Here is a 27140-nt window from a genome sequence, read left to right as displayed (position 1 = left end):
GGATTAAAGTTGCCGGGGTTGTGTTACTACTCGGGAAAATGTCATGGCAGTGCTCAGTCAGGACAGACTGGAGAATTTGTCTAGTGAGGCTTGATGGGTGGAACTGAGGAATAAGAAAGGTATAACCATGTTAATGGGGCTTATATTATAGACCACCCAACAGTCTGTGGGAGTTAGATGAACAAATTGATAGAGAGATCAGAGGGTTTCATGAAACATAGAAGTTGTTATAGTATGCAATTTTAACTTTCCACATGCTGACTGGGATTCACAATCTGAAAGGACTAGATGGGATAAAGTTTGTCAAATGTGTTCAGGAAAGTTTCCTTAATCAGTATATAGAAGTCCCAACCAGAGAGCGTGTGATACTTGATCTTCTGTTAGGGAATGAGACAGGGCAGGTGACAGAAGTTTGTGTAGGGGAGCACTTTGCATCTAATGACCATAATGCCATAAGTTTCAAAGTAAGTATGCAAAAAGATATGTCTGGTCCACAGGTTGAGATTCTAAATTGAAGAAAGGCCAATTTTGATGGGATCAGAAATGATCTGGGAAGTGTGGATTGAGGTAGGCTGTTTTCTGGCAAAGGTGTTCTTGATAAGTGGGAAGCTTTCAAAAGTGAAATTTTGGAAGTACAAAGCTCGTAGTTGCTTGTTAGAAAAAAAATATGATTACAGGTTCAGGGAACCTTGGCTTTCAAGAAATAGAGGCCCTGGTTAAGAAAGGAAAAAGGCGCCCAATGGGTTTCGACAGGTAAGTGCAAATGAGGTACTTATGGGGTATAAGAAATGCAAGAGAACACAAAGAAATCAGGAGGGCTAAAAGAAGGCATGAGTTTGCCCTAGCAAAGGAGAATCTGAAGGGATTCTACAGGTAACTTAAGAGTAAAAGAGTAACTTAAGAGCAAGGGACAAAATTGGTCATCAGAAGATCAGGATGGTAATCTATGTACGGAGCCGAAAGCGATGGGGGGAGATCTTAAATGGATTTTTTGCATGTACGTACTTGGGTGGCAGACATGGTCTATAGAAGTGAGGCAAAACTGCAGAGAGGTCATGGAACCTGTACAGATTACAGAAGAGGTGTTTGCTGTCTTGAGGCAAATTAGGATGGATAAATCCCTAGGGCCTGATGAGATGTTCCTTTGGACCCTTTGGGAAGCAAGTGCAGAAATTGCAGGGGCCCAAGCAGAAACACTTAAATCATCCTTAGCAACAGGTGAGCTACTGTAGATTGGAGGATAGCTAATGTTGTTCCGCTGTTTAAGAAAAGCTCTAAGAATAAGCCAAGAAATTATAGGCCGGTGAGCCTGACATCAGTATTGGGAAAGTTATTAGCAGGTATTCGAAGGGACTGGATACATATGTATTTGGATAGGCATGGACTGATTAGGGATAGTTTGCATGACTTTGTGCATGGTAGGTCATATCTAGCAATTTTTCGAGTGGATGTTGTATACATGGATGTTAGCAAGGCATTTGACAAGGTTCTGCATAGGAGGTGGGTCAAGAAGGTTCATTTGCTTAGCATTCAAGATGAAGTTGTAAATCATTGGCTTTGTGGGAGAAACCAAAGAGTGGAAGTTGATGGTTGTCTCTGACTAAAGGCTGTCACTAATGGGGTCACTAATGTGCATTACACCAAGATTGGGTATGTAGTGGTTGGTGAGGAAGGCTATAATGGCTTGCAGAGAGATCTGCATCAACTGGAAAAATGGGCTGAAAAATGGCAGATGAAATTTAATGCAGACAAGTGTGAGGTTTTGCTGTTCAGTAGGACCAAACAGGGTAGGTGTTAAACAATGAACAGTAAGGCATTGAGTACAGTAGGCCAAAGAGATCTTGCAATACTGGTTCATAATTCATTGGAAGTGTACAGAGAAAATTTATGAGGATGTGGCAGGGACTGAAGAACTGAGTAATAAGGAAAGATTGGATAGTTTAGGACTTTATTCTTTGGTACATAGAAGATTTGAGGGGAGATTTGAAAGGTTTATAAAGTTAGGGGTATAGCGAGGGTAAATGCAGATTTTTTTTCTGAGGTTGGAATGAACTTCCACTGAAGTCATGGGTTAAGGGTGAAATGTGAGAAGTATAAGGGGAGCATGAGTAGAAAGTTCACTCGAGGGTCATGAGAGTGTGGAACAAGCTGCCAGCACAAGTGGTGCATGCAAGCTGTATTTCAATGTTTAAGAGAAGTTTGGATAGGTAGGGGTATGGAGGGCTATGGTCCCAGTGCAGGTCGATGGGAGTAGTCAGTTTCAATACTTCTGCACAGACCTGAAGGGCCTTTTTCTCTACTGTAGTTCTCTGGCTAAAATGCAGACACCTCAGGAAGTGAGATAGAATAAATAGCTTGAAATACAAAGGGTATAACAGTGGAAGTATTTCAGTGAGAAGTCATCGGCCTGAATTAAGGACTTTATTTCTCTACTTGGATGTGACCTCACCTATTTAGCATTTTCAGTATTTTTTTTACTTTTGGTTTCCAGTATCTCTAATTTGTATTTTTGTTTTCAATTGGATATTTTGATGAAAGGCTAAATTGCTTTCACACTGGAGTCAAAATAATCTGGAGAAATTAGAATCAACGCTAAGGCCACATTCATGATTAACAGCATCAATTGTATTCTTATTCCATGTCTTCCCCTGCTTTCCTTTTCTTAAAAAAACATCTTTTGACTAGCACTTTCAAAAACTCAATCCAAATGTAAAGTGAGCACAAGAGTTTGAAGTAGCTAATGTGCTGTTTGGCAGTTGTTGACTGCTCTGGAACTAATTATACTGGTGTTTCCATGCTTTTTCCCTATTGGATCAAAATCCAATTTGATCCAGGTTGAGAGATGCTCCAACTTTTGTAGTTGTAGATGCTGCAAATTCTTGGATCAGTATTTGTTCTATTATGCAGTTTAGTAGGAATTAATTATGATTGTGTTGCATACAGACCTATTTTAAATTTGTAAGATGTATATGCTGGAAATAGTTTATTTAGTTTCACATTTTCCTTTTCAATTTATTTTGTATAGGCAATAAGCAACAAGGACCAACACAGTATTTCATATACATTGTCTCGAGCTCAGACAGTGGTGGTGGAATATACACATGACAACAATACGGATATGTTTCAGGTAAGCACCGTTCAGATTTTTTGGGCTTTAAGAGCGTATATTTTCGAAAGTGATTTAACCAGTAGTTTAAAAAGCCATCTTTCAGTTCCATAAATGAGATTATTTCACCACAGTTTATCATTGCACCAAGAAATTAAAAAAGAAATATTTCATTCAACTCGCATGAATATGGGATTTAATTCTGTATCATCATTCTACTTATTCCAGAATCAACAGCAGCATTTCAGTAGTTGATTATCAGTGTTGCCTTGTTTACTGGACAAACCCACTCAATTTCTGACAATTTATAAATTTTTTAAAAATCTGTTTTTAAAGAACTTGTTTTAGAAATTGAGTTAACTTGTTGCATTGCAATCTTGGCATTATGTTTGTTATTTTACATAGTTTTAAACAAAATCATCAGTTGATAGGATTGCTTAATGCAGTAATGTTTTAAAGATGTATATTGCTAATTATACATCAAGGGATCAGTTCCAAACTTTCAAATACTAAATGTTGCAAAGTGGGATTGTAATTTATGATAAAATTTGACAAGTTTTGGATGATATTGTATTTTTGTGTTGTATTACACAGAACAACACGAGCAGACACTTTGACTTAGTGTTGTGCCGAACTAATTAAATTAGTAATCCAATGCTCAGTTAAGCTAATCCATCCTTGTTTGTCCTTCTTTTTCTTACACATTCATAAGCATATCAAAAAGAGCCTCTTGAATGCCTCTCTCATATTTGCCTCCCCTGGCAGTACTACCTCGGTACCCATCACTGTTTAACCGCTTCCACCTTAAATGCATGCCCTGTAGTAGCTATTTCAACTTTGGGAGAAAGATACTATACCTTTTCATAATCTTATAAATGTCTGTCAAATCTTCCCTTAGCCTCTGCTGCTCCAGAGAAAAACAAACAAGTTCAGAATCAAGTTTGTTATCACCAGCATGTGTCGTGAAATTCGTTAACTTAGCAGCAGCAGTTCAATGCGATGCATAATATAGAAGAAAATAAGTAAATCAATTACAGTATACGTATGTTGAATAGATTAAAATTGTGCAAAAAAGAAACCTGAAATAATATATATTTAAAAAAGTGAGTTAGTGTTCAAGGTTCAATGTCCATTTAGGAATCAGATGGCAGAGGGGAAGAAGCTGCTTATGAATTGCTGAGTGTGTGCCTTCAGGATTCTGTACCTCTGTGATGTTAACAATGAGAAAAGGGCATGCCTTGGGTGCTGGAGGTCCTTAATAATGGACGCTGCCTTTCTGAGACACTGATCCTTGAAGATGTCCTGGGTACTTTGTACCTTAGTACTCAAGATGGAGCCGGCTAAATTTACAACCATTTGCAGTTTTTTTTTGGTCCTGTGCAGTAGCCCCTCCATATCAGACTGATGCAGCCTGTCAGAATGCTCTCCATGGTACATCTGTAGAAGTTTTTGAGTGTATTTGTTGACATACCAAATCTCTTCAAGCTCCTAATGAAGTATAATCGCTGTCTTGCCTCCTTTATAACGACATCGATATATTGGGACCAGGTTGGATTCTTAGAGATGTTGACACCCAGGAACTTGAAACTGCTCACTCTCTCCACTTCTGATCCCTTTATAATGATTGGTGTGTGTTCCTTCGCCTTACCCTTCCTGAAGTCCACAATCAGCTCTTTTGTCTTAATGACGTTGAATGCCAGGTTGTTGTGCGACATCATTCCACTAATTGGCATATCTCGCTCCTGTATGTATGCCTTCTTGTCACCACCTGAGGTTCTAACGACAATGGTTGTATCGTCAGCAAATTTATAGATGGTATTTGAGCTAGGCCTAGCCACACAGTTATGTGTACATAGAGAGTAGAGCAATGGGTTAAGCACACATCCCTGAGGTGCACCAGTGTTGATAGTCAGTGAGGAGGATATGTTATCACCAATCTGCACAGATTGTGGTCTTCCGGTTAGGAAGTTGAGGATCCAATTGCAGAGGGAGGTACAGAGGCCCAGGGTCTGTAACTTCTCAGTCAGGATTGTGAGAATGATGGTATTAAATGCTGAGCTATAGTCGATGAACAGCATCCTGACATAGGTGTTTGTGTTGTCCAGGTGGTCTAAAGCCATGTGAAGAGCCTTTGAGATTACGTCTGCCGTTGACCTATTGTGGCGATAGGCAAATTGCAATGGGTCCAGGTCCTTGCTGAGGCAGGAGTTCAGTCCAGTCATGACCAACCTCTCAAAGAATTTCATCACTGTAGATGTGAGTGCTACCGGGCAATAGTCATTAAGGCAGCTCACATTATTCTTCTTAAGCACTGGTATAATTGTTGCCTTTTTGAAGCAAGTGGGAACTTCTGCCCGTAGCAGTGAGAGGTTGAAAATGTCCTTGAATACTCCCACTAGTTGGTTGGCACAGGTTTTCAGAGCCTTATCAGGTATTCCATTGGGACCTTCAGCCTTGCGAGGGTTCACTCTCTTTAAAGACAGCCTAACATCAGCCTCTGAGATAGAGATCACAGGGACATCAGGTGCAGCAGGGATCTTCATACCTGTAGTTATATTCTCCCTTTCAAAGCAGGCATAGAAGGTGTTGAGTTTATCTGGTAGTGAAGCATTGCTGCCATTCATGCTATTGGGTTTCGCTTTGTAGGAAGTAATGTCTTGCAAACCCTGCCAGAGTTGTCGTACATCCGATGTCACCTCCAAACCCTTTCAAAATGCCTCTTTTGCCAGACTTGAATGCCACAGATCTAGCCTTCAGCAGACGACGTACCTCCTAGTTCATCTGTGGAGTTTGTCCAACCTTCCTGTAGCGACAAACTTGAAGAAATGAATGTTGCTGCTGGCGTTCCCACAGATTGTTATCCTTGTCTGATGCACCCTCCAATCAATCCAATAATAATGTTTCACAAAGTTGAAGAAATATATTCAATCATGTATTGTAACTAGCAAAACAACAATTTTGAAGTGATCCAATTTCTGAAACTAAGACTAGCAATATTAAATGTACTTAAGCGGATTTGATCAAAGTTAAAGAGTTAAGCGACTTCAAATGTAATTAAACGAAATTAAGTGTAATCAAATGGTCAATGAAAGAAATGACATCTGTCGGTCCCCAGTACTAAACTGCCAAGAACAAAGCATGAATATATATGCTCCAACCCATAATAAATGTGCAACACACACTACAATGAAGATTGAAAACAGATGCATGACTCATACATACCAGCCTCCTAATTATTGTACTATAATAATTACAACTACATACTACCAAAACACAGGAGACATGAAATCTTAACATTCACACAAATGTCCTCTTTCTTCTTCCAGGCAAGTCATACTACACTCATCTAGGTCAGAGGTTACTAGCACTTAGTCCAGCCTCAAACCTCTACCTCCTATAGAAGAAAATCTTGATTATAGGCCAATCTAAAGAGCTGGTCTCGGCCTTGATGCGTACCTGTTACACAAATCCTTTTCTGTCTGAAAAAACTTGAATGATTCTTCCCATAATCCATAAGTTTCAAGATGCTGTGTTATCAACAAAAGCACAAAATCTTCTGGGAGGAAATTGCATTTCATATTGACCATTTGTTGTGTTTCTGTGCTGGAATAAATATTCCATGACCCACAGTTTTCAGTACAAGTTGGACATGTATTGGACTTGTTTTCATCTACAACAAGCATAACCATCCTCCTTTCAGAATTTTCCTGATGATAAGGGTGGTGAGGTCTTGAGAAGCAACAGATGACTGGGTGTTAACTCTTCCAAATCATTGGGATTGAATGATTCTTTCGTAATCAGATGACCATTGATATAGTTTCCACTTCACGAAGAACTGTATGGAAACTCTGGATCTCAAGATTTTGCACCTTCATGGTAGAATTGAGAACCTTTCTTATCAACCTAATCAATCTCTCCAGTGCTCCTCCGTAATGTGAGCCAGCTTGGCGGGGGGGGGGGGGGGGGGGGGATTAAAAATCTTATTTAATTTCTGGCCCTGGTACTTGAAGTAGCCATTCCTGCCCCTGCACCATCCAAGTCTCTGTAATGGCCACAACAATGTAGCTCCAAGTGCTAATTCGCGCTCTAAGCTAATCCGCTTTCTTCATAATACTCGCATTAAAATAGACAACATCTCAAACCATCGCTGTGAGCGCGTCCCTTCTCTTATCACCTGCCTATCCTCTGTTTCGCACTGTTTCCAAGCTTTCTCTATTTGTGAGCCAACCTCCCTTTCCTCAGTCACTTCAGTTCGGTTCATGCCCCGCAGTAATTCTAGTTTAAACTCTCCCCAATTGCCTTAGCAAACCTTCCCGTCAGGCTATTGGTCCCCCTCGGATTCAAGTGCAACCCGTCCTTTTTGTACAGGTCACTCCTGCCCCAGAAGAGGTCCTGATGATCTAGAAATCTGAATTCCTGCCCCCTGCTCGAATCCCTCAACCACGCATTTATCCTCCACCTCATTCTATTCCTATACTCACTGTCACGTGGCACAGGCAGTAATTCTGGGATTACTACCTTTTGAGGTCCTGCTTAACTTCTTTCCTAACTCCCTGTAGTCTGTTTTCAGGACCTCCTCACTTTTCCTATCGATGTCGTTGGTACCAATATGTAGCACGACCTCTGGCTGTTCTCCTTATCACCTATATTCCGGTTGTGATTAACACCCACCCCCCCCCCCCCCCCCCGGCGGCTGGCCGGTTATTAAACTGGTCCGCGGTGCAAAAAAAAGTTGAGGACCCCTGCTCCCCTGCTCCCCTGCTCTAGAGACCACATGTGCAGGGTTGCTTGAAGTATTCACGTACCTCTGATATACCCGTGAGACCTTAATTTCTGAAACTCTGTCAGCGATGAAGGTTCGGAACCTGGAAGTTTCATTCTTAATCTATTTCAACACAGAAGTACTATCAGTCCAAAAAAGAGTCCTAAAGCTGCATATGCAACTTCTTTTTTCACAATGTGTCCATAGGCTTGCCACCATAACAGCAATGAGCTCCCATGAGGGATAGAAAATGACTTCAAAGGAGCTACATAGATTTTTCTATAATAAAAGCACAGTGCACCTTTGAACACGTGTCATGCAACAATAGGTAAGTCATTACTCCATAACTATTTTCACTTGTGCCTGTAAAATGGTGCTAAAGCACACCATTGGCTTCACCAATATTCAAGGGTTCAAATATCTAGCTATCTTCAACTTCCTTGGCAAAGTTCCTCCAGCCAACTTGTCCACTCACAAGCGACTGATGTTGGTATGGCATCATCCCAACTAAGCCCTTACCTGCATTGGTCTTGTAGGATCTTCTTGGCAGTTAACACCACTGGACTCAAGATTCCTTAAGGGTCATAGAGGGAACTAACTGTGGATAGGGTCCCCCTTCTGGTAAGTGGTTCTATTCAAAAGGTTCAAAGGAACATCTAAACAAACCTGATGCATTTTGGAAATAGTCCTGTGGACTGATGAAGTTAAAATAGAACGTTTTGTCTGCAATGAGCAAAGGTATGTTTGGAGAAAAAAGGGTGCAGAATTTCATGAAAAGAACCCCTCTCCAACTGTTACGCACGGGGGTGGATCGATCATGCTTTGGGCTTGTGTTGCAGCCAGTGGCACGGGGAACATTTCACTGGTAGAAGGAAGAATGAATTCAATTAAATATCAGCAAATTCTGGAAGCAAACATCACACCGTCTGTAAAAAAAAAAAAAAAAAGCCGAAGATGAAAAGGCGATGGTTTCTACAACAGGATCATGAACCTAAACACACCTCAAAATCCACAATGGACTACCTCAAGAAGCGCAAGCTGAAGGTTTTACCATGGCCCTCACAGTCCCCTGACCTAAACATCATCGAGAATCTGTGGATAGACCTCAAAAGAGCAGTGCATGCAAGACGGCCCAAGAATCTCACAGAACTAGAAGCCTTTTGCAAGGAAGAATGGGTGAAAATCTCCCAAACAACAATTGAAAGACTCAGCTGGCTACAAAAAGCGTTTACAAGCTGTGATACTTGCCAAAGGGGGTGTTACTAAGTACTGCCATGCAGGGTGCCCAAACTTTTGCTTCGGGCCTCTTTTTTTTATTGTTTCGAAACTAAAAGATGGAAATTTTAAAAAAAATCTGTTTAAAATATTAAAGAAAAGTGTCATCTTTAACTTTATGCCCTTTTGGAAATCAGTTCATCTTTTACTTAGCTATTCACAGTAACAGAAATCTTGACCGGGGTGCCCAAACTTTTGCAGACCACTGTATATAAGCTCTTATGTACTTTTATTTTGTTATTTTTTCAAAATTAATATTATGTACTTTAATTTTTGTGCTGCATCAGATCCAGAGTAACAGTTATTTCAAAGTTCTGAGTGTGAGTGAGTTTGTTTCAGTGATGGGCGTGAGAAGTGATCCCCACTGGTCTCGGGCAGTGGTGTTTCTGTACTAGGCCATGATGCAACCAGTCAATATACTCTGTATCATACATCCAGAGAAGTTTGTTAAAGGTTTAGATATCATGCTGAATCTTCGCAAACTTCTAAGGAAGCAGAGGCACTGCTGTGTTTCTTCATAATTGAACTTCTGTGTTAGGCTCAGGACAGATCCTCTGAAATGATAACACCAAAGAATTTAAAGTTGCTAAACCTCTCCACCTCTAATTCTCCCCACCCCCCCCCCTCCCCAAAATAAGAACTGGTTCATGGACCTCTGGCTTCCTCCTCCTGGTCAATAATCTGCTCCTTGGTCCAGCTGATATTGAGTCAAATGATTAAGGAGCACTGATCACTCAGAGCTTGAGTTTCAGCATTTCATCTTTACACATCAATTGCCTAGAGTTAGTCTATTGGCTTTGCTGATTAATCAGTGATTTCAACAACTAATCTTGGGAACCTTGCAAATATTAGACTTTGATAATGTGTGTGGAGAGGGGGAATCACTTGTAACAGTAGATTTTTATTTGTTGTTTTCCTTTTAGATTGGCCGATCAACTGAGAGTCCAATTGATTTTGTGGTGACAGACACTGTACCAGGAAGTCAAAGTAATGCTGATACTCAGTCTGCTCAAAGCACCATATCCAGATTTGCATGTCGCATTATATGTGAAAGGAATCTTCCCTACACTGCTAGGATATTTGCAGCTGGATTTGACTCATTTAAGAATATATTCCTTGGGGTAAGTCCAAATGGAAATTAAGCTGTTCACTACAATCTTTAGATTCAAACTTGTATGGCTTCAATATGCACAGTAATTATTTTCTTGCCTCCTTTCAGGAGAAGGCAGCTAAATGGAAAACTTCTGATGCTCAGATGGATGGTCTAACAACAAATGGTGTACTTGTGATGCATCCGCGGCTTGGATTTACCGAAGATTCCAAACCAGGGGTCTGGAGAGAGATATCGGTTTGTGGCAATGTCTTTACTTTGAGAGAAACAAGATCAGCACAGCAACGAGGAAGAATGGTACGTTCCAAGGAATTGTCACATTATAAAGTATTTCTTGTGTCCTTTTTTGTTATAGAATGGTTGTGGTAGGGAAGCCTACCATAAACTTTGCTGATTTGTGCGAACTGACCTGTAAGCCCTTTGTCTGAAACAGTTGGGGAAGACCCCGGATATGTTGTTTAATATCCATTTTTCTTCCACTCTCATCCCAAATTCCCTGTCCCTCACATCACCTACCAACAAATACATTTGAGATTTATTTTGTCAAATCCAGGTCCATTCATTTGAATGCCATTAGTACCTGAACTTGTTTGTATATTATGTTGAAGCTATTCAGATTCAGTTAATATTTTTATCCTGTCTTTAATTTTGGACTTTCCACAAAGTTACAAATATGCAGTTTTGTCATGAGCAAAAGTAATTTAACATAATTCATACACTTTTGATTTCATTTGCCTCTTAGGTTGAAAATGAAACCAACGTTTTGCAGGATGGTTCTTTAATAGATCTCTGTGGAGCAACATTGCTTTGGCGCACAGCTGAAGGACTTGCACATACTCCTACGGTGAAGCACCTGGAGGCCCTTCGCCAGGAGATAAATGCAGCCAGACCACAATGCCCAGTTGGATTTAACACTCTTGCATTCCCCAGTATGAAAAGGAAAGATGTCGATGAGAAGCAACCGTGGGTATATCTCAATTGTGGACATGTGCATGGTTATCACAACTGGGGAAACAAGGATGAAAGGGATGGAAAAGAAAGAGAATGCCCCATGTGTCGATCGCTAGGCCCGTACGTTCCTCTCTGGTTAGGGAGTGAGGCTGGATTTTATGTTGATGCAGGACCTCCAACCCATGCGTTCAGCCCTTGTGGACATGTGTGCTCAGAAAAGACTACCACTTACTGGTCCCAAATTCCCCTTCCTCATGGCACTCACACTTTCCATGCCGCCTGTCCTTTCTGCTCTACTCAGCTCACAGGGGAACAAGGATATGTTCGACTTATTTTCCAGGGACCTCTTGATTAAGGACGTGATTTTATTAACTGGTGGGTAAACTGATAACAGAAAGACATTTGATAACTTTCAGAATTATAAGCTAGTTTTCTATATTGAATTCCATGGGTTTTGGATTTGTCTGTTCTGGGACATAACCTGAATTATGTAGTCCTTTGAGGAAAGTAACCTAATTTTTTTGTGATTTTTGCCTCTGAGACAGAGTTTTGATAAGTTTTGCATTTGTTAAAAGCAGGTATTTTGAAATACAAAACTTTCTTGCCCAAATAGTTTAAAAAAAACACGTCTTATTTTGGACCTATTGACAGATACCAGGTACAAAATTTAACTCTTGTAGTTAGAAATGTAAAACAATTTCAGATGATTAATCTTAGTTTGTAAAGGAGTGAATAGATCCAATACAACTCAACCTACTGCTACTATTACTACAAAAAGGATTTTTTGATTCTGTGTAATTAATTTGTTTCAACACTATTTGCAGAAAGCTTTGAACTTTTAAGATTGTCATTTATTATGGTACTGTCCTCAATCATTGAAATTGTCTTGCAGTGCTGCTTCTGGCCCTGTATGAAGGAGTGAGTAGTTTGTCTCCCATAGAATAACTATTTCTAAAGAGCGTTGACAGGTTTCAATTGCAAGTAAGGTCAGAAGGATTTGATCATTGAGTATAAATGAGCTTGTAGAAAATTTAGTTTCACTCAGATCCTTGTGTATTTTTGCTAAATGTCAATAGGCTCAAAGTAAGAAAAGATATAAATTGGGTACATTAAATATTTTGTATTTCTTTGTTACAAAACAATATACCACTTCAGTTTCACAGCATAAGAGTAGTTCTTTGCATCTTAACTACATTGAACATTTTGTAACAGGGAAGCCCTTCTGCCAAAATACTTTCTGGTGTGCTACTAACGTGATGAGGTGCATCACTGTTTAAGAAAATGACACCATCTTGAATATATTTAATTGTTTACACAAGTTCACCTGCTAAACTCTTGTTTAGCTCCGGTAATTGAGGATGTGTAAAGCTGGCTTATTTTGCTGTATAGCAGCTTAAGTTCTGTAGGACCTTTTGTACTAAATTATTGCCTGTAATGTATGTAGCTTTAGAAGTTTGTAGGGGTTTCTTAGCATATGTGGAATGCTAACCTTAAGCCTATTATGTCTTGATTTTTTTGTGAAGTAATATTAGATAGCAATGTTCAAACTGCTCTTTGATTTTGGTAATCTGAATTGTACCCTGAGCAATGATCACTTGTCCCTTTTAATTCAGTTTATTGTATATAATCTTGAACTATTTTATTATGAAAGAATCTAGAAAACAAATTGGATATTGGTATTAAAAAACTAAATACTTTCATAATAGAGAGATTGCTGAGTGAGGAAGTAAACTGTGTCAAATCTGATCTGATTTTTAATTTTTTTTCATTTTGACATCTACTTCATGCATCTCCAAATGCTTCAAGGGCAAAAAAAAGGTAACTAAATATGGCCTCAGTGTGCTGGTATTCCAACATTCATGGCTCTGACTGTATTACTGACAGTGCATTAAACTCAGGATTTAAAACAGTGATTTATTGCCATTTCATAAATTCTGTTTGAGCAGATACTAGAATGGTGATTATTTTTTGTTTTGTAAAATGAATTTAAAAAATACAATTACAATCGTGTTTATTTGTTCCGTTGGAAAATAAAACTGTTGGATTTGGCTCTACTTTTGACTGCTCCTGCTATCTTGAAGTCCATCAATAATCTGCAAAGCAGAGTTATTTTGTATTTAGAATTAATTAAACCACAGGATCTGTCTGAATGGCTTCCTTGAGAGTAAAAATTAGCTTTCCAATTGTTCCATGGTGCTTAAGCGAACCTTGAAGTTTGTCGCAATTTAGTTTGGTACAAATACATGGTTCTGTGAGAATGCAATAGAAAACATTAATCTTTGGAGCCAGGTAACTAATATCAAATCTTACCCTTGTGTTTTGGCTGCTAAATTGAAGCCATGGTACATGACCATCATGATTTGGAGGCAAGGAGGTTATCCCAATACAGTGGAGATACTTTGTAGGCAGCTGTCAACAAATGTAGTGGAATCTTGTGTAGGATGGGCTACAGGGGTGCAGATGATAAAGAATTTTATGCTGATAAATATCATTTTGTCATCCAAGTTTACGTGGTGGTAGTTTCCACTGACTTTGAACAAACAAAGCATTCTCAACTTTATACCTAACTCTTTAACTTTGTACATTGTTCAAACAAGAATGAAAATGGCACTGAGTTCAAATGTTAGATTTCTTAGTGTTAAGTGATTGCTGAGATAAAATTTTGGGATATTATTTGCCATTGATTTTCATAGCTATCCATGAGATTGGTGGTAATGACGAATGAATATTTTGCAAGGTATTCTGGAGTGACATTACAAATAAGTTGGCAAGTGTCAGATCACCAGATATGGAACTTGCATTTAGCCAATATCTGTGGTTTTGATCATTTTTATTTTATTCAGCAGAATCATTTTCACTTCCCTATTATTACACACAACTTCATGTGCTTTGATTGGAGACAGAAATTTACATGCATTTCCTTGAAGTTGGTACACAACTTAAAACTAATGTACCATTTGATAGCTTTTCCAAATATTTTGCCTAAAATTGTGAATCTGATCTCTTTGAACACCCAGTTCATTCTTTCGATTACTACCCTCCACTCTGAGCAAAGCAAAAATTTTACAAATCATTTAATGCAATATCATTGAATAGACTTATTTATTAAGATTAGGTTAAAGCTAAGATACACTGCTGTTGGAATGTATGATCTTAAAAGTGCTTTTCAATGTCTCTGCTTGTGTTCCTTGAATTTTTTTGCTATATTGGTAAAATCTGGTGTTTTTCAGTTTCTGCAAATTGTTTATCCGATAAATCAGTCCAATGAAGTTGGGCATGCTAGATATCATTATCATAGATGAAAAGCAACACCTAGACAAGACACTAGCTGTCCATCTGATATCAAGAAAAGCAGCTCCAAGTCACCAGAGGAAAGCAATTCCAATTGGTTGGAGAGCAGAAACTTGTCTGATGTTCCTCAAGTTAATGTTCTCTATAGTCACTCAAAGAACTGCTGAAGAAACGTGGAGATCCTGTTTGAAGATGGCTAGTTCTTGCCTGAAATTCCAAACTTCAAATGGATGTTTTGTGCTGTATGTGGTTTCCTTGGTTATTGGTCTGTTTCTGTAGACACAAGGAGGAATACACCTGTATTGTGTGTAAGATTTTTTTATTAAAATGAATGTTTATGGTTTAATTGATGTCATTATTGCCACAGCTATCTCTGCTAGCCAAGGGACCTGTCTCATCGGGTTCTATTGTAATCTTGCTTGAGTATCCTATTCAGTCAAAGATTCAGACAATATTCAGTCTCTAAAAGATTCAAAGCACCGTTGACATTCTACCAAAATACATCAGGCCTGACTTCTGTAAGGATGTTATGCCAAAAATAAAGAGGCTTCACATTCCGGTTTTGCCCTCTGTTATGTTTTTTTTTAAAGATTTTGGGTGGAATTGGAAGTTTCCATAAAATGTTATGTTACATAGAAAGTCAAATTTTTTTGTAAATCGAAAAGAAACCTTACAATAGCATAAAGCTTTTAGACTGTGTATAGTTATGAAATCTCCAAACCCAACTCTGTACACTAAGACCCAGGATTTTTTTATTTAATTAAAGTGGAAAGTGTTATAACTCAGCTATTCAAAACATGCACTAATGTGAAGTTTAGGGATTTTTTTTTGCATTTTAAGTATTCTAATCCTACCATTGGCATTTTACTGGAGATTGTTTTCAAATAAGTTGAGAAAGAAACTTGAGTTTTCAAAAACTTCATAAAATTATATTTGACCTAATGTTGGTTATTTTGAGGTTATAGCAGAGTTGAGCTGAAATTCATCATTTCAAAAGACAGCATTTGAACAAATCTACATTTCCAAATGTGTGAATAAAACATAAGGCATGACCAATTGATTAAAAATAAATGCTACACTTATTGTACTGATGGTTTGATGAACATCTTGTAAATTGAGGATCATGTCACAGAAAGAGATGACTATGGAGGTCAACAGAGGAAATTAAAATCTGCAGAAAGATGAGTGGGGATTTTAAAAAAAAATTATACACCTTGAATAGTTGTTGCTGGCTCTGGAGGAGGGGATAAATATTTGAATTTTTCAACAAGCAGTGCATGAGAGAAAAGGGAATAAATTAAATTACATGAATTGGTTAAAATGATAGCCAGACTTTATTTGTGCTATTTAAATGTTACAAGCAGGATACTGTCAAACTCGTGTGAACACGCATGTTTTGTTTGTATGTTGAGATACTGCGCAGAGTAGACCCTAATGGCCCTTTGCACCGCACCGCCCAGCAAACCCCAATGGAACCCTCGCCTAATCACAGGACAACTTACCAGAGCACCCAGAGGAAACTCACGTAGTCATGGGACAAATATATGAACTCCTTACAGACGGGTGGCAATTGAACCTAGGTCACTGGTATTGTAAAGCATTGTGCTAATCACTACAGCATCGTGCAGTCCTTTTTGTACTTATCTCAATTCCTCTGCAATTTCTTGATGAGCAAAACCAATATTTTCAAACTCCTGTTTCAATTGTGTTCGAATGTTCATCTTTTATACATTTCTAACTCAGTATAAAGTATAGAGTGGCCATATTTGCAATGATATGTAAAGAGCTTGTATCTAAATTGCATTGGAAATCTTTACCCTTAAGAACTGAGTGAGTTGACCTATTCTACAGTATGGGCTTGGGATCACATTTAGCAATAATAGTCCATTAATGAGCAGGGAACTGCGTGTGACATCAGTGCAGTGTAACATACAAGAAAAATTACAAAAGCACATTTTACAGTTACCCTAGTAAAGTAGAAGAGCTTTTAAATCACTAGCAAGCATATGAAAATAGTTGTGAAGTTTACAGTAAATGTTCCATTGAAATTGAGATGCATTAGCATAATCCATGTCTGTTAATTTGTGAGAGCTATTTCCTTCTCGGTTTGAGACACAAGGCACTTCATTTAACTGATGTATTTCAAGGTGGATAATATTTTTTAATGATATCAAGTCTTTGCAGGTGAGTCAGTATTTCTCTATCTTTGGTGACCATGACTTGCATAACCAATTAGTTTTCCTTATTAAAAATGATTTCATATGCTGCACAGAGTGAGATAAGGAGATTCACTGGAAGGTGCAAACACTTAGAACATAGAACACTGCAGCACCGTACATACAGGCCTTCAGTCCATGATGTTGGGCTGACCTTTCAACCTAACCCTTCACTCCTATACAGCCCATCATTTTTTTTTATCATTCATGTGCCTAACTTAAGTGTTTCTTAATGTCCCTAATCTGTCTGCTTCTACCACCTGTGTGTTCCATGCACCCACCACTCTGTAAGAAGCTGACCTCTGACATTCCACATCCTATACTTTTCCTCCAATCACCTTAAAATTTTGCCTCCTGTTATTAGCCATTTCCACCCTGGTGAAAAAGTCTCTGGTAATTAATCAATGTCTCTTATTGTCTTGTAGGTATGTCAAATTACCTCTCATCTTCCTTTGCTCACGAGAAAAGCCCTAGCTTGCTCAGCCGAGCCTTCTAAGCCTTTCCCATAGATGTTAAATCAAGACAGTGTTGGAATTTGATTACTGTCTGCAAGTGTAGGGAGTTAGGCCCTTGTGTGAATCGTGAAGAACTAACAATGCAGCTCAATAGGAATAGTTGGTTAATGGTTAATTTGTTTGTGTGATGGGTAGTGAGTTGAAATAGCTGTGGTTAGTTTGAGGGTTTTCATATAATTTCTCAGTAACTACTTTGTTCCACACAAGTCATTGACTGGCTCCTGAGCAAGTGTTAATTCCTTATTAGCTAGCTTGCAACATCTTAAAGAGTCCCATCATAGCATCATCTAAATTATCCAATCATAGTCATTCAACAACCTGATTGAAAGATGATGACTGATAGTTCATATAATAGCCCAGATTGCAAATGTTCATGCTATCAGGTTGGAGGCTTCCTGGATGAAATACGAGGTGTTGTTCCTCCAACCTGAGATTGGCTTTATCATGGCAGAAGAGGAGGCCATGGGCCAACATGTCAGAATGGGAATAGAGATTGGAATTGAAATAGTTGGCCACTGGGAAATCCTGCTTTTTACAGATGGAGTGAAGGGTGCTCAACAAAGTGGTCCCTCAATCTATGACTCGTGTCACCATTGTAGAGGAGATTACATTGGTAGTAGATGATCACAACAGATTCACAGATGAAGTGTTGCCTCACCTGGAAGGACTGTTTGGGGCCCTGAGTAGAGTGAGGGAGGATGCAAATGTTCAGGTGTAGAGATTAGTGGGAAGGGACACAGGTCCCTGGGGAGAGTGGGGGGTGGGGAGTAAGGATGTACTTGGTGGTAGGTTCCCATTGAAGATGATGGAAATTGTGGAGAATGATGTGTTGGATGATGAGGCTCATGGGATGGTAGGTGAGGACAATAGGAACTCTATCCCTGTTAAGGTGGTGGCAAGATGGTGTCTGGGAAATGGAGAAGATGCGAGTGGGGTGAGGGAGCATCAAAAGTAGAGGAATGGAAATCCTGTTCTTCCAAGAAGACTTCTGATGTCCTGGAAAAGAAATCCTCATCCCGGGAACAGATGTGGCAGAGATGAAAGAACTGAAAAGGGAATGGCATTTTTACAGGAGACCGGGCAGGAAGAGGTACAGTCAAGATAGCAGGTCTATATAATTAAAAAATAAGTAAACACTGTCTCCAGAGATGGAGACAGATCAAGAAAGGGAGAGAGGTGTGTCGGAACTGGACCAAGTGAATGTGTTTGGGAAAATAGTAGAATTCAACAGAAGATCAAAGAATTGACAAGGAAGGGGAAACAGTTTAGGGAGAAAAATTAAAGACAGGAGAAATTATCCTGGGGAATAAGCAAGCGGCAGAGAAATTGATCAGATATTTTGTGAGTAGATATGAAGCTCAAAGAAAATAACATTAGTAAGTTAAGTATTGAAGAAGTTAATGCTATTGCAAGGTAATAAAAATCCAGCACATTGTGAAGTGCATTCAAGGGTTTTAATGAAGGTGGTTGTGGAGATGGTTCTTACCCATTCATGCTAATGTTTCCCCACAGATTATGAAGTAGTAAATGTAGCCCTAAGTAAGAAAGGAGATAGTAAACAGGGTATTGTAGACCAGTTGCCCTGACATCAGGAATGGAGAAAATCTATTTAGGGTATTGTGGGAAAAATAGGTACAAAGAAAATAACAGTTGAATTGGACAAATTCAACAGGCATTCATGAAATATTTGCCAAAACATTACAGGGTATTTTGAGGGTGTAACTAAATAGGTATATTTGGATTTGCAGATGGTCTTGGAAATAGTGCACACAAGTGATTCAGTGTAGTTTTTGTATTGTTCATGTAGCACCATGATCCTGAAAAAGTCTTGTTTTAACTGCGTACTGTACCAGCAGTTATGGTCGAAATGACAATAAAAAGTGACGACTTGACTAATGAATATAATTGGAGTTGATATTGTTGTGGACATGGTTTTAAGACTTGTTGGCTCAAGGAGGCCAGAAGGGGATCAGTGAACCATTTCCATGTTGGGTAATTGTGGCTAGTGAGATGCTGCAAAGTTCATTGGTGAGTAGATTCTAAGGAGGCTGCAGAAACACTTGTGGAGGATATAAACAGGTTATGAAGATGCGTAAGGACATGACAGATAGGGAAAAAAATGAGATCACCCACTTAGATAGAAAAAGCTCAGTTTTTTTTAAAATGTTGAATTTTTGAGAAGGATCTCAGTTGAAAGTCTTGTTATCAATTCCTTGTGACAGATTCCAGCAAAAAAAAATTGGTGAAAGATAACATGCAGGCAAGCAAGCAACTTATGAAGTGAAAGGTATATTGGTCCTTATTACATGATAATTTGTGTGAAAAAGTTATCTTGCTCCAATTATAGGGTCCTGATAAAAAATCACCTGGAATATCATACATAAGCTTTGTTTCATGCACCCTTTTTTTTAATAGCCAAAGGCTGGTGAATTTGTGGAATTTGTTGCCAAATGCAGCAGTGGAGACCAGGTGGTTGGGTGTATTTAAGGCAGAGATTGATAGGTTCTTGACTGGACATAGCATCAATGGTTACGGGGAGAAGGCTGGGAACTGGGGATGAGGAGGAGAGGAAAAAGAAGGATCAGCCATGATTGAATGGTGGAGCAGACTCGATGGGCCAGATGGCCTAATTCTGCTCCTATGTCTTATGGTTTCAAAGCAGAAGGTATATTTGCAAAGTAAGTTGCAAAGGAGTGGAGGTTACAGGTTCACCAAAATGGTGTTGCCATGAACGGAAGTTAAACAGATAGCATCTACAGATTTTGGGGAACGAAGTACAGCATATGCTCATTGAAACATAAATAAAACTTCTGTAAGACTTGGTAGTGTAGATGTTAGGTTGATGGTTCTGCTGTTCAGAATGTTAAAAGCCATGGGTCATAATCTTAGAGCAAATTTGATCATTTAGGACTCATGAGAAGAAATTAAGTATCATGGCTTTTGGAATTTAGAGCTCATGAGGGCAATGAAGGACCAGCTGCTGTGTGTAATTAAGACAATGCAAAAGTCAGAGGGTTCTGCTCCAGTTAATTAGGGCATTTGTAATGGCCACATCTGGAATAATGGGCAGAGTATTAGTCTCTTTACTTTCATTATTAATGTATTGGAAACAGTTCATATAAGATTATGAGGAAGGATTGTACTAGCTGGAGCTAATGTTCTGTAAACTGATGTATAAAAGATTTAGAGGTGACTTGATTGAAAAGTATAACATTCTGAGGGTGCTTCTCTTTTGGGAGAAACTAGAACAAGGGCGTCTCTTAAAAAAAATAAAGTAGATTTCCAAGTAGATATATTATACAGCACAGTACTGCCCACCACATCCATGCCAACCATCTATATCTGTACTAATACCATTTTCTGAGATCAGCTTTATTTGTCATATGTACATTGAAACATAAAGTGAAATGTGTCATTTGCATCAAATTAAATCTTTGGAATGTGGGAGGAAACAAGAGTACCTGGAGGAAACCCACACTGTCACAGGGAGAATGTACAAACTCCTTACAGACAACTAGCACTGTAATAGCATTGCACTAATTGCAAGTTCTTCTGTAACCTATTATGCCTTGGTGATTCAAGTCAGATGCTTCTTAAGTGTTGATGAGGTAATTTTTTCTGGCAATCTCTTTCCGAACCATGAGTGGAATCAGTTTCTTTGATTTTTAAGGCAGAGGTGGTTGGTTAATTAATCAGCAAGGAGATGAAATATTGCTGGATGTAGTTCAGAAACGAAGTTACAATCAGATCAGCTATAATCTTATTAAATGGTTGAGCAAGCTTAAGGTCTGAGAAGCGAAGAGGCCTATACCTGTTCCTCGATTCTCAAAGATCAAAAATCTCATAGATATTAAGGAAACTGACCGGCTTTGATTTATCATCTCTCCTAAAGTGTAGTTGCTAGAACTGGATGCCATTGTTTAGTTGTGACTGAACTCCAGCAGCCCAATTGCAACTGGCATAAACACAATAGGCCAAATGGCCTCATTATTCTACAATTAGGATTCTAACTATATGTTTGTTGTACAAGAATAAAATATCCTTTTTTAATATTCCTTTCAAAATGAAACAATGCTCTTTTATTGGTTTATTGGCTCATATCATTGCTTTCGTGATTCATCAACCTATTTTTGTATGCAGCTTCCAGGTACAAGCAACTGTTGGTGAAGGAGCAGTTAAAAGTTCCTAGGTGTCCACATCTCTGAGGATTTACCCTGTGCCCAATACCTTGTTGTAGTCATGAAGAAGACACAGTAGCGTCTCTACCTTGTCAGGACGGATTGCAAGAATGGGGGGAAAAAAGTGGCAGATGGAATAGAATGTAGAGAAGTGTATGGTCATGTACTTTGCTAGCAGAAATTAAGGCTAGGCTATTCTTCTAAACGGAATAAATTCAGAAATCAGAGGTGCAAAGGGATTTGAGGGGATTCCCTAAAGAAAGGCAAATTCGATGTTAGCGTTCATTTTGAGAGGACTAGAATATGCTGTATGCAATGCTGTGGCTTTAAAAGGAATCGGTCAGACAACATGGAGTACATTCTTTCTGGTTACAACCTCCAATGCACAGGATCGCAAGAGGTTGCAGAGGGATGTAATCAACTTAATCTCGAACACAACCCTCTCACTATCGAGAACATCTTCAAAAGGTGTCATCGCTCATGAAAGATCCTCACAATCCGAGACGTCCTCTTCGCGTTTTACCCTCAGGGAGGAAAGGAGCTTGCTGGAACACACTCACGGATATAGGAACAGCTTCTTTCCCTCCGCCATCAAATTTCTCAACGGTCCATGCACGCATTATTCAAGTTTCACACAATTCGTTTTCTGTAATTTATGGTAATTTTAATATCTTGCACCGTAATGCTTTCACAACACAACAAATCTCACGCTGCATGTCAGTGATAACAAAGTTGATCCTGATATTAGTCTCGAACCGGCCACCAACCCTTCAACTGGCTCGGTCGCCGGGACGATGTCATGTGACAGTTCCCGACCCGCCCCCTCCTCCTCCTCCTGTGCGGTGCGGTGCGGTGCATGCCGGACTGGGCCGGCGCTTGGTATGACTCCGGCTCCGGCTCCGGGTGGCAGTATTGGGAGTGCAGTGGCAGGCGGAGCAGGTAGACCATTCGGTTTCATCATGCGCGGGCACGGAGGGAGCGGCGTGGATGGGGGTTGACAGCCGAGGAGGAGGCCGGCTGAGGGCAATGGCTCAGGTGTAGGTCAGATCCATGGGCACTGGTGGCGGCAGTCGGTGCGACGGGGGCAGGGCCTAAACTCCGACTAGGCCTCGGGACTGTTGTTATGCGATCTCGGAGCAATGTCATTGCTGACGGGGTGATCAGCGTTAAACTTTCATGTGGTGTATCGTTTCATTGGTCAACTCTTGTAAACAGCAAAGTGCGAACGCTGAACGTTTTGAGATGCTGGAACTGAAACTGCTGGAGATAACAGCTCTGAAACAGGGTTTCGATAGTTTGTGCCCGTCTGCTTCCTGCTTCGCAAAAGTAATTATTATTTGGCAAGTTTAATGTTCTATTTTGTTGACCCTGATTGATTTAGATTTCATTTCACGTTAACGTCCAGCCCTATTTCTACCGCTGCCCCATCATAACAGATGTTTGTTGACTAAACTACTTTTAATTAAGTGGTTTGGAAATAAAGGGTTTGTATGAAGTGCCACTGTCAATGTGTAATTTTGCTCATTTGGAATATAATTAATATTATGTATATTAATTTCACATGTTTTACCGATGAACATGAGAAATTGGAAGCGATAGATATAGGTCCATTTTTCTTATAGATCCCCATTTTCTTGATATCCAGATATTTTAATATTCAGATATTCATTGATTTATGTTTTGAATGCAATTAGTGGTTGACCTGCATTGTACTTTAGGGTAGAGAATTCCAAGAAGATTCTATCTCACTAAGTTAAGAGATTTTGCATCCTCTCACTTTGAAATGGCTTAGCCCTTTGAGAATGTGACCCTAGTTCAAGATTTCTTGTGGGAAGGCATGCTCCCCACAAATACCCAGTTCAGAATTCCTACTCTGGAGGCAGAAGATTTATTATTGTCACACGTATTGAGATACAGTAAAAAAAAATTGTGTGCCATGCATACAGATAATTCCAAACAGAAGTACAAACAGAATGCAAAATATAGTGTTATGGTTATAGAGAGAGTGCAGTCTAGCTCAACAAATAAGGTGCACGGCCCATGACAAGGCGGACTAAGAGATCAAGTGTTCATCTTCATTGTTCAAGAGGTCCTTTCAACAGCAGAATAGAACTTATCCCTGAGTTTGTGGTGCAATTTCAAGCTTTTGTATCTTCTGCCTGATGGAAGGAGGTAGAAGAGAGAATGTCAGAATACAGGGTGGGTGTCTTTGAGTATGCTGGCTGATTTTTCCAAGGTATTAGGAAGTGCAGACAGAGTCAATGAAGGGGAGACTAGTTTTTGTGATAGACTGGGCTGTGTCCACAACTCTGCAATTTCTTGTGGTCTCAGGCAGAGCATTTGCCATACCAAGCTGTAAATCAACCAGATAAAACACTTTTTATGGTGCATCTGTAAAGATTGGTGAAGGTTAACAGGTCATGCCAAATTTCCTTAGCCCTCTAAGGAAATAGAAATGTTGATATCCTTGATGGTGGAATTTAAGTTGCGGAACCAGGACAAACTATTGGTGATATTTATACCAAGGAACTTGAATCTCTGTGCCATCTCAATCTCAGTACCTACAGGGCATACCCAACTTCCTGAAGTTAAAGACCAGCTCTTTTGTTTTACTGACTTTTGAGGGGGAAATTGTTGTCTTGACATTATGTAGCTATGCTCTTTATTTTCTTCCTATCCTCTGTCTCATCATTGTTTGAAATCCTGCCCATTATGTTGGTGTCACCTGCGAACTTGTAGATACAGTTAGAGCAGTATCTGACCACGCTTTGTGTACATAGAAAGTAAAGTAGGGGGCTGAGGGCCCAGCCTTGCAGGGCATCAATGCCGAGGGTAATTGTGGTGGAGATTTTGCCACCTATACTTGCTGATTGTGGTCTGTTGGTCAGGAAATTAAGGATCCAGTGGCGGAGTGAGGTGCTGAATCCTACGTGTAGGAGTTTGGGAAATATAGTTTTGGAGCCATAGTCAATAACATGGGTGTCTTCTGTTTCCTAGGTGTTCCAGAGTTGATTCTAGGCCCAGGGCTATGGTGTCTGCAGTGGATCTGTTGCAGTGGTAGGCAAATTGCAGTGGGTTGAGGTTATCTGGAAGATCAGAGTTGATGCGTGCCATGACCACCCTCTTGAAGCACATCATGATGCTAGACGTCAGAGCCACAGGGTGGTTGCCTTTAATAAATGATACCCTGCTTTTCTTTGATACCGGTATGATAGTTCTCTTCTTGTAGGTGTGAATCAGCACATGGAGTAGGAAGAGGTTAAAAATGTCTGCACAGGATCTGAGGACACCTATGGGATCTCTGTCCTGTTTCACTCTCAGACTTTTGCCTGGTAACTGAGAGGTACAGGTGTATTGGAGGCTGTTAAAAAAACTTGCATAGAAAAAATTGAATTCATTGGGAAAGGATGCTTTCTTTCATTGGAGGGGGATCTGGGTAAAGCTCTTCTTTGTGGATGTTTTGTGGTGGTCTTTACAAAGTGGGAATGATGCCAATATTGAAATTTAAAGATAAATGAAATGATCAATGGAATAAATACAGTACAAGAGAGAGTATTAAGACACTTTGCTTTTTAGCAACTAAACAGATCTTCAGGCATGGATGAAATGTAATCCGGACAGTGAAAAGAAGCAAGGGAGAAAATTGCTAAAGTTGTCACCATCATTTTTTCATTTGAGGATTGGTTAATAGTCAAAGCGATTAGGAATAAAAGTACCATTTTCAGATTGGGAAGCTATGATCAGTGAGGTGCAGCAGGGATAACTGAAGCTTCACCTAGGATCTGGATAAGATGATCCCGTATAATGCATTCAATGGATTATGGACAGATTAAATCAATAGATGTCAATCTGAAAAATGAAATGTAATGTGGACAGTATCTTGTGAGGGGGGACACATAGGGGATTATTAAATTGTTAGTGTTTATAGGGCATGTACTGTACATAATCACTGAAAGCTAACATGAGGGTACACCAAACAATAGGAATAGCAAATAGTATGTTGGTTTTTATTGCAAGAGGATTTGGTTGCAGAACACAGACATCTTGCTTCAATTGTGTAGGGCACTTTATGAGATTACATCTGGAATGTTATGTATAGTTTTGATTTCCCAAACGATAAAAGTATATATTCACAGTAGCACGAGTGCAGCAAAACTTCCAACAGATGGATGGTCTGTTTGGTGATTTGAGGAGATATTAATAAGACTAGGCCATCAGTTTTTAGAGCTTAGAAGGTTGAGCGGTTATCTTTTTGAAACTTACAACATTTTTATAGGGTTTGTCGGGGGACAGAGATGATGTTTCCATACCTGAGATCACAGTTGTCAAGATTCAAAATTGTTTAATATAATTTGCAGTACATAAGTGAAAAGGAGAACAAAGTAATTGTTACTCCAGATCCATTGCAGCACAAAAAAAACACACACAATAAGATAAAGAACACAATAGTAAAAAAACTGGATAAATATAAATACACAAGATAGCTTATATCCACAGATTGATTGTACATCCACCAAGTGATATCTGAACATAAGGTGACTATGACAAGAAATGATAAAGTAGTGGTGGTTGGGGATGTGGTGGGGTGGCTTTGTGGATGGAGGTGTTGATCAGCCTTACCGGCTTGAGGAAGGTTCCTGATTTTTGAGTCTGGTGGTCCTGGCGTGGATGCTAAGTAGCCTCCTCTCAGTCCATCAGCAGGGTAAACAAGTGAAAATCTGCAGATGCTGGAAATCCAAGAAATGCGCACAGAATGCTGGAGGAACTCAGAGGCCAGGCAGCATCTATGGAAGAGAGTACAGGTGACATTTGCGGTAGGTGAGATCCTTCATGATGTTACTGGCCTTTTTGTGGCAGCTGTCTGCATAAACGTCTTTGATGGTGGTATGCTGGTGCTGGTAATGCATTGGGCAATTTTGACTGCCCGTTGTTGTACTTTCCTGTCTGTTGCAGTGCAATTTCTGTATCATGCAGTGATGCAGCTTGTTAGGATGCTCTCTACTGCCATTTGTAGAATTATGTGAGTATAGATGTGCATAGTCCAGCTCTCTTCAGCTTCCTCAGAGAGAAAGTAGAGGTGTTGTGTAGAATATGTTCTGGGATCATGAGAGATTGTGCAAAATGTGCACTCCTGGAATTTTGAAACTGCTCGTGATTTCCACTGCTGTGCTGCCGAAGGACAGGGCTGTGAGTGGTGCAGGTGTTCCTGAAGTCACTCACTATTTCCTTTGTCTTGTTGACATTGAGGAAGAAGTTATTTGCCTGGCAGCAGGCCTCGAGCTTTTCCACCTACTCTCTGTGGGCCTTTGGTGATGAGTCCCACCACTGTCATGTCATTGGCAATGGATGTTTGGTCATGTGCAGTCATCCATGAGTAGAATGTACAACAGTGGGCTCAACACACAGCCCTGGGGGGCATCCATGTTGAAGATGGTGGGGAGGGAGGAATGATTGTGCATCCTGAGTCTCTGATGTCTATTGGTTAGGAAGTCTTACACTTAGGTGCACAGTAATCTATTTAGACTGTGGAGTAAGAGTTTGTTCAGCAAGGCCTGTTGGAGAATAGTATTAAAAGCCAGAATTAAATCCCGAAACAACATTCAGACATAAGTGCTACAAACAAGAGAAAATCTGCAGATGCTGGAAATCTGAGCAACACACACAAAATGCTGGAGGGACTCAGCAGGCCAGGCAGCATCCATGGAAAAGAGTACAGTCGACAGTTTGGGCCAAAA

At 39.7% G+C, this 27140-nt stretch overlaps 2 protein-coding genes across 6 annotated transcripts in view; both read left to right on the top strand.

The window, feature by feature from the left end:
- LOC140201383 (E3 ubiquitin-protein ligase pellino homolog 1) overlaps positions 1-14842 on the top strand; it is a 47897-nt gene extending 33055 nt beyond the window's left edge. For 2 of the 3 annotated variants that reach the window (XM_072265414.1, XM_072265416.1), the window contains exons 4-7: positions 3026-3127; positions 10067-10264; positions 10363-10551; positions 10997-14429. In XM_072265414.1, coding sequence (XP_072121515.1) covers positions 3026-3127; positions 10067-10264; positions 10363-10551; positions 10997-11560 — 1053 coding nt within the window. In that variant the 3' untranslated portion in view covers positions 11561-14429. The other variant, XM_072265417.1, reaches the window with a different exon arrangement.
- Positions 14843-22254: 7412 nt separating this feature from the next.
- vps54 (VPS54 subunit of GARP complex) overlaps positions 22255-27140 on the top strand; it is a 90995-nt gene continuing 86109 nt past the window's right edge. For 2 of the 3 annotated variants that reach the window (XM_072265411.1, XM_072265408.1), the window contains exon 1: positions 22255-22344. The gene's annotated coding sequence lies outside the window, so the exon portion shown is untranslated. The other variant, XM_072265409.1, reaches the window with a different exon arrangement.

This window comes from Mobula birostris, chromosome 8 (genome assembly GCF_030028105.1).
Source record: "Mobula birostris isolate sMobBir1 chromosome 8, sMobBir1.hap1, whole genome shotgun sequence".
Lineage (NCBI taxonomy): Eukaryota > Metazoa > Chordata > Chondrichthyes > Myliobatiformes > Myliobatidae > Mobula > Mobula birostris.
Note: the sequence above shows the minus strand (reverse complement) of the source record. Positions and strands in the feature narration are given on the sequence as shown.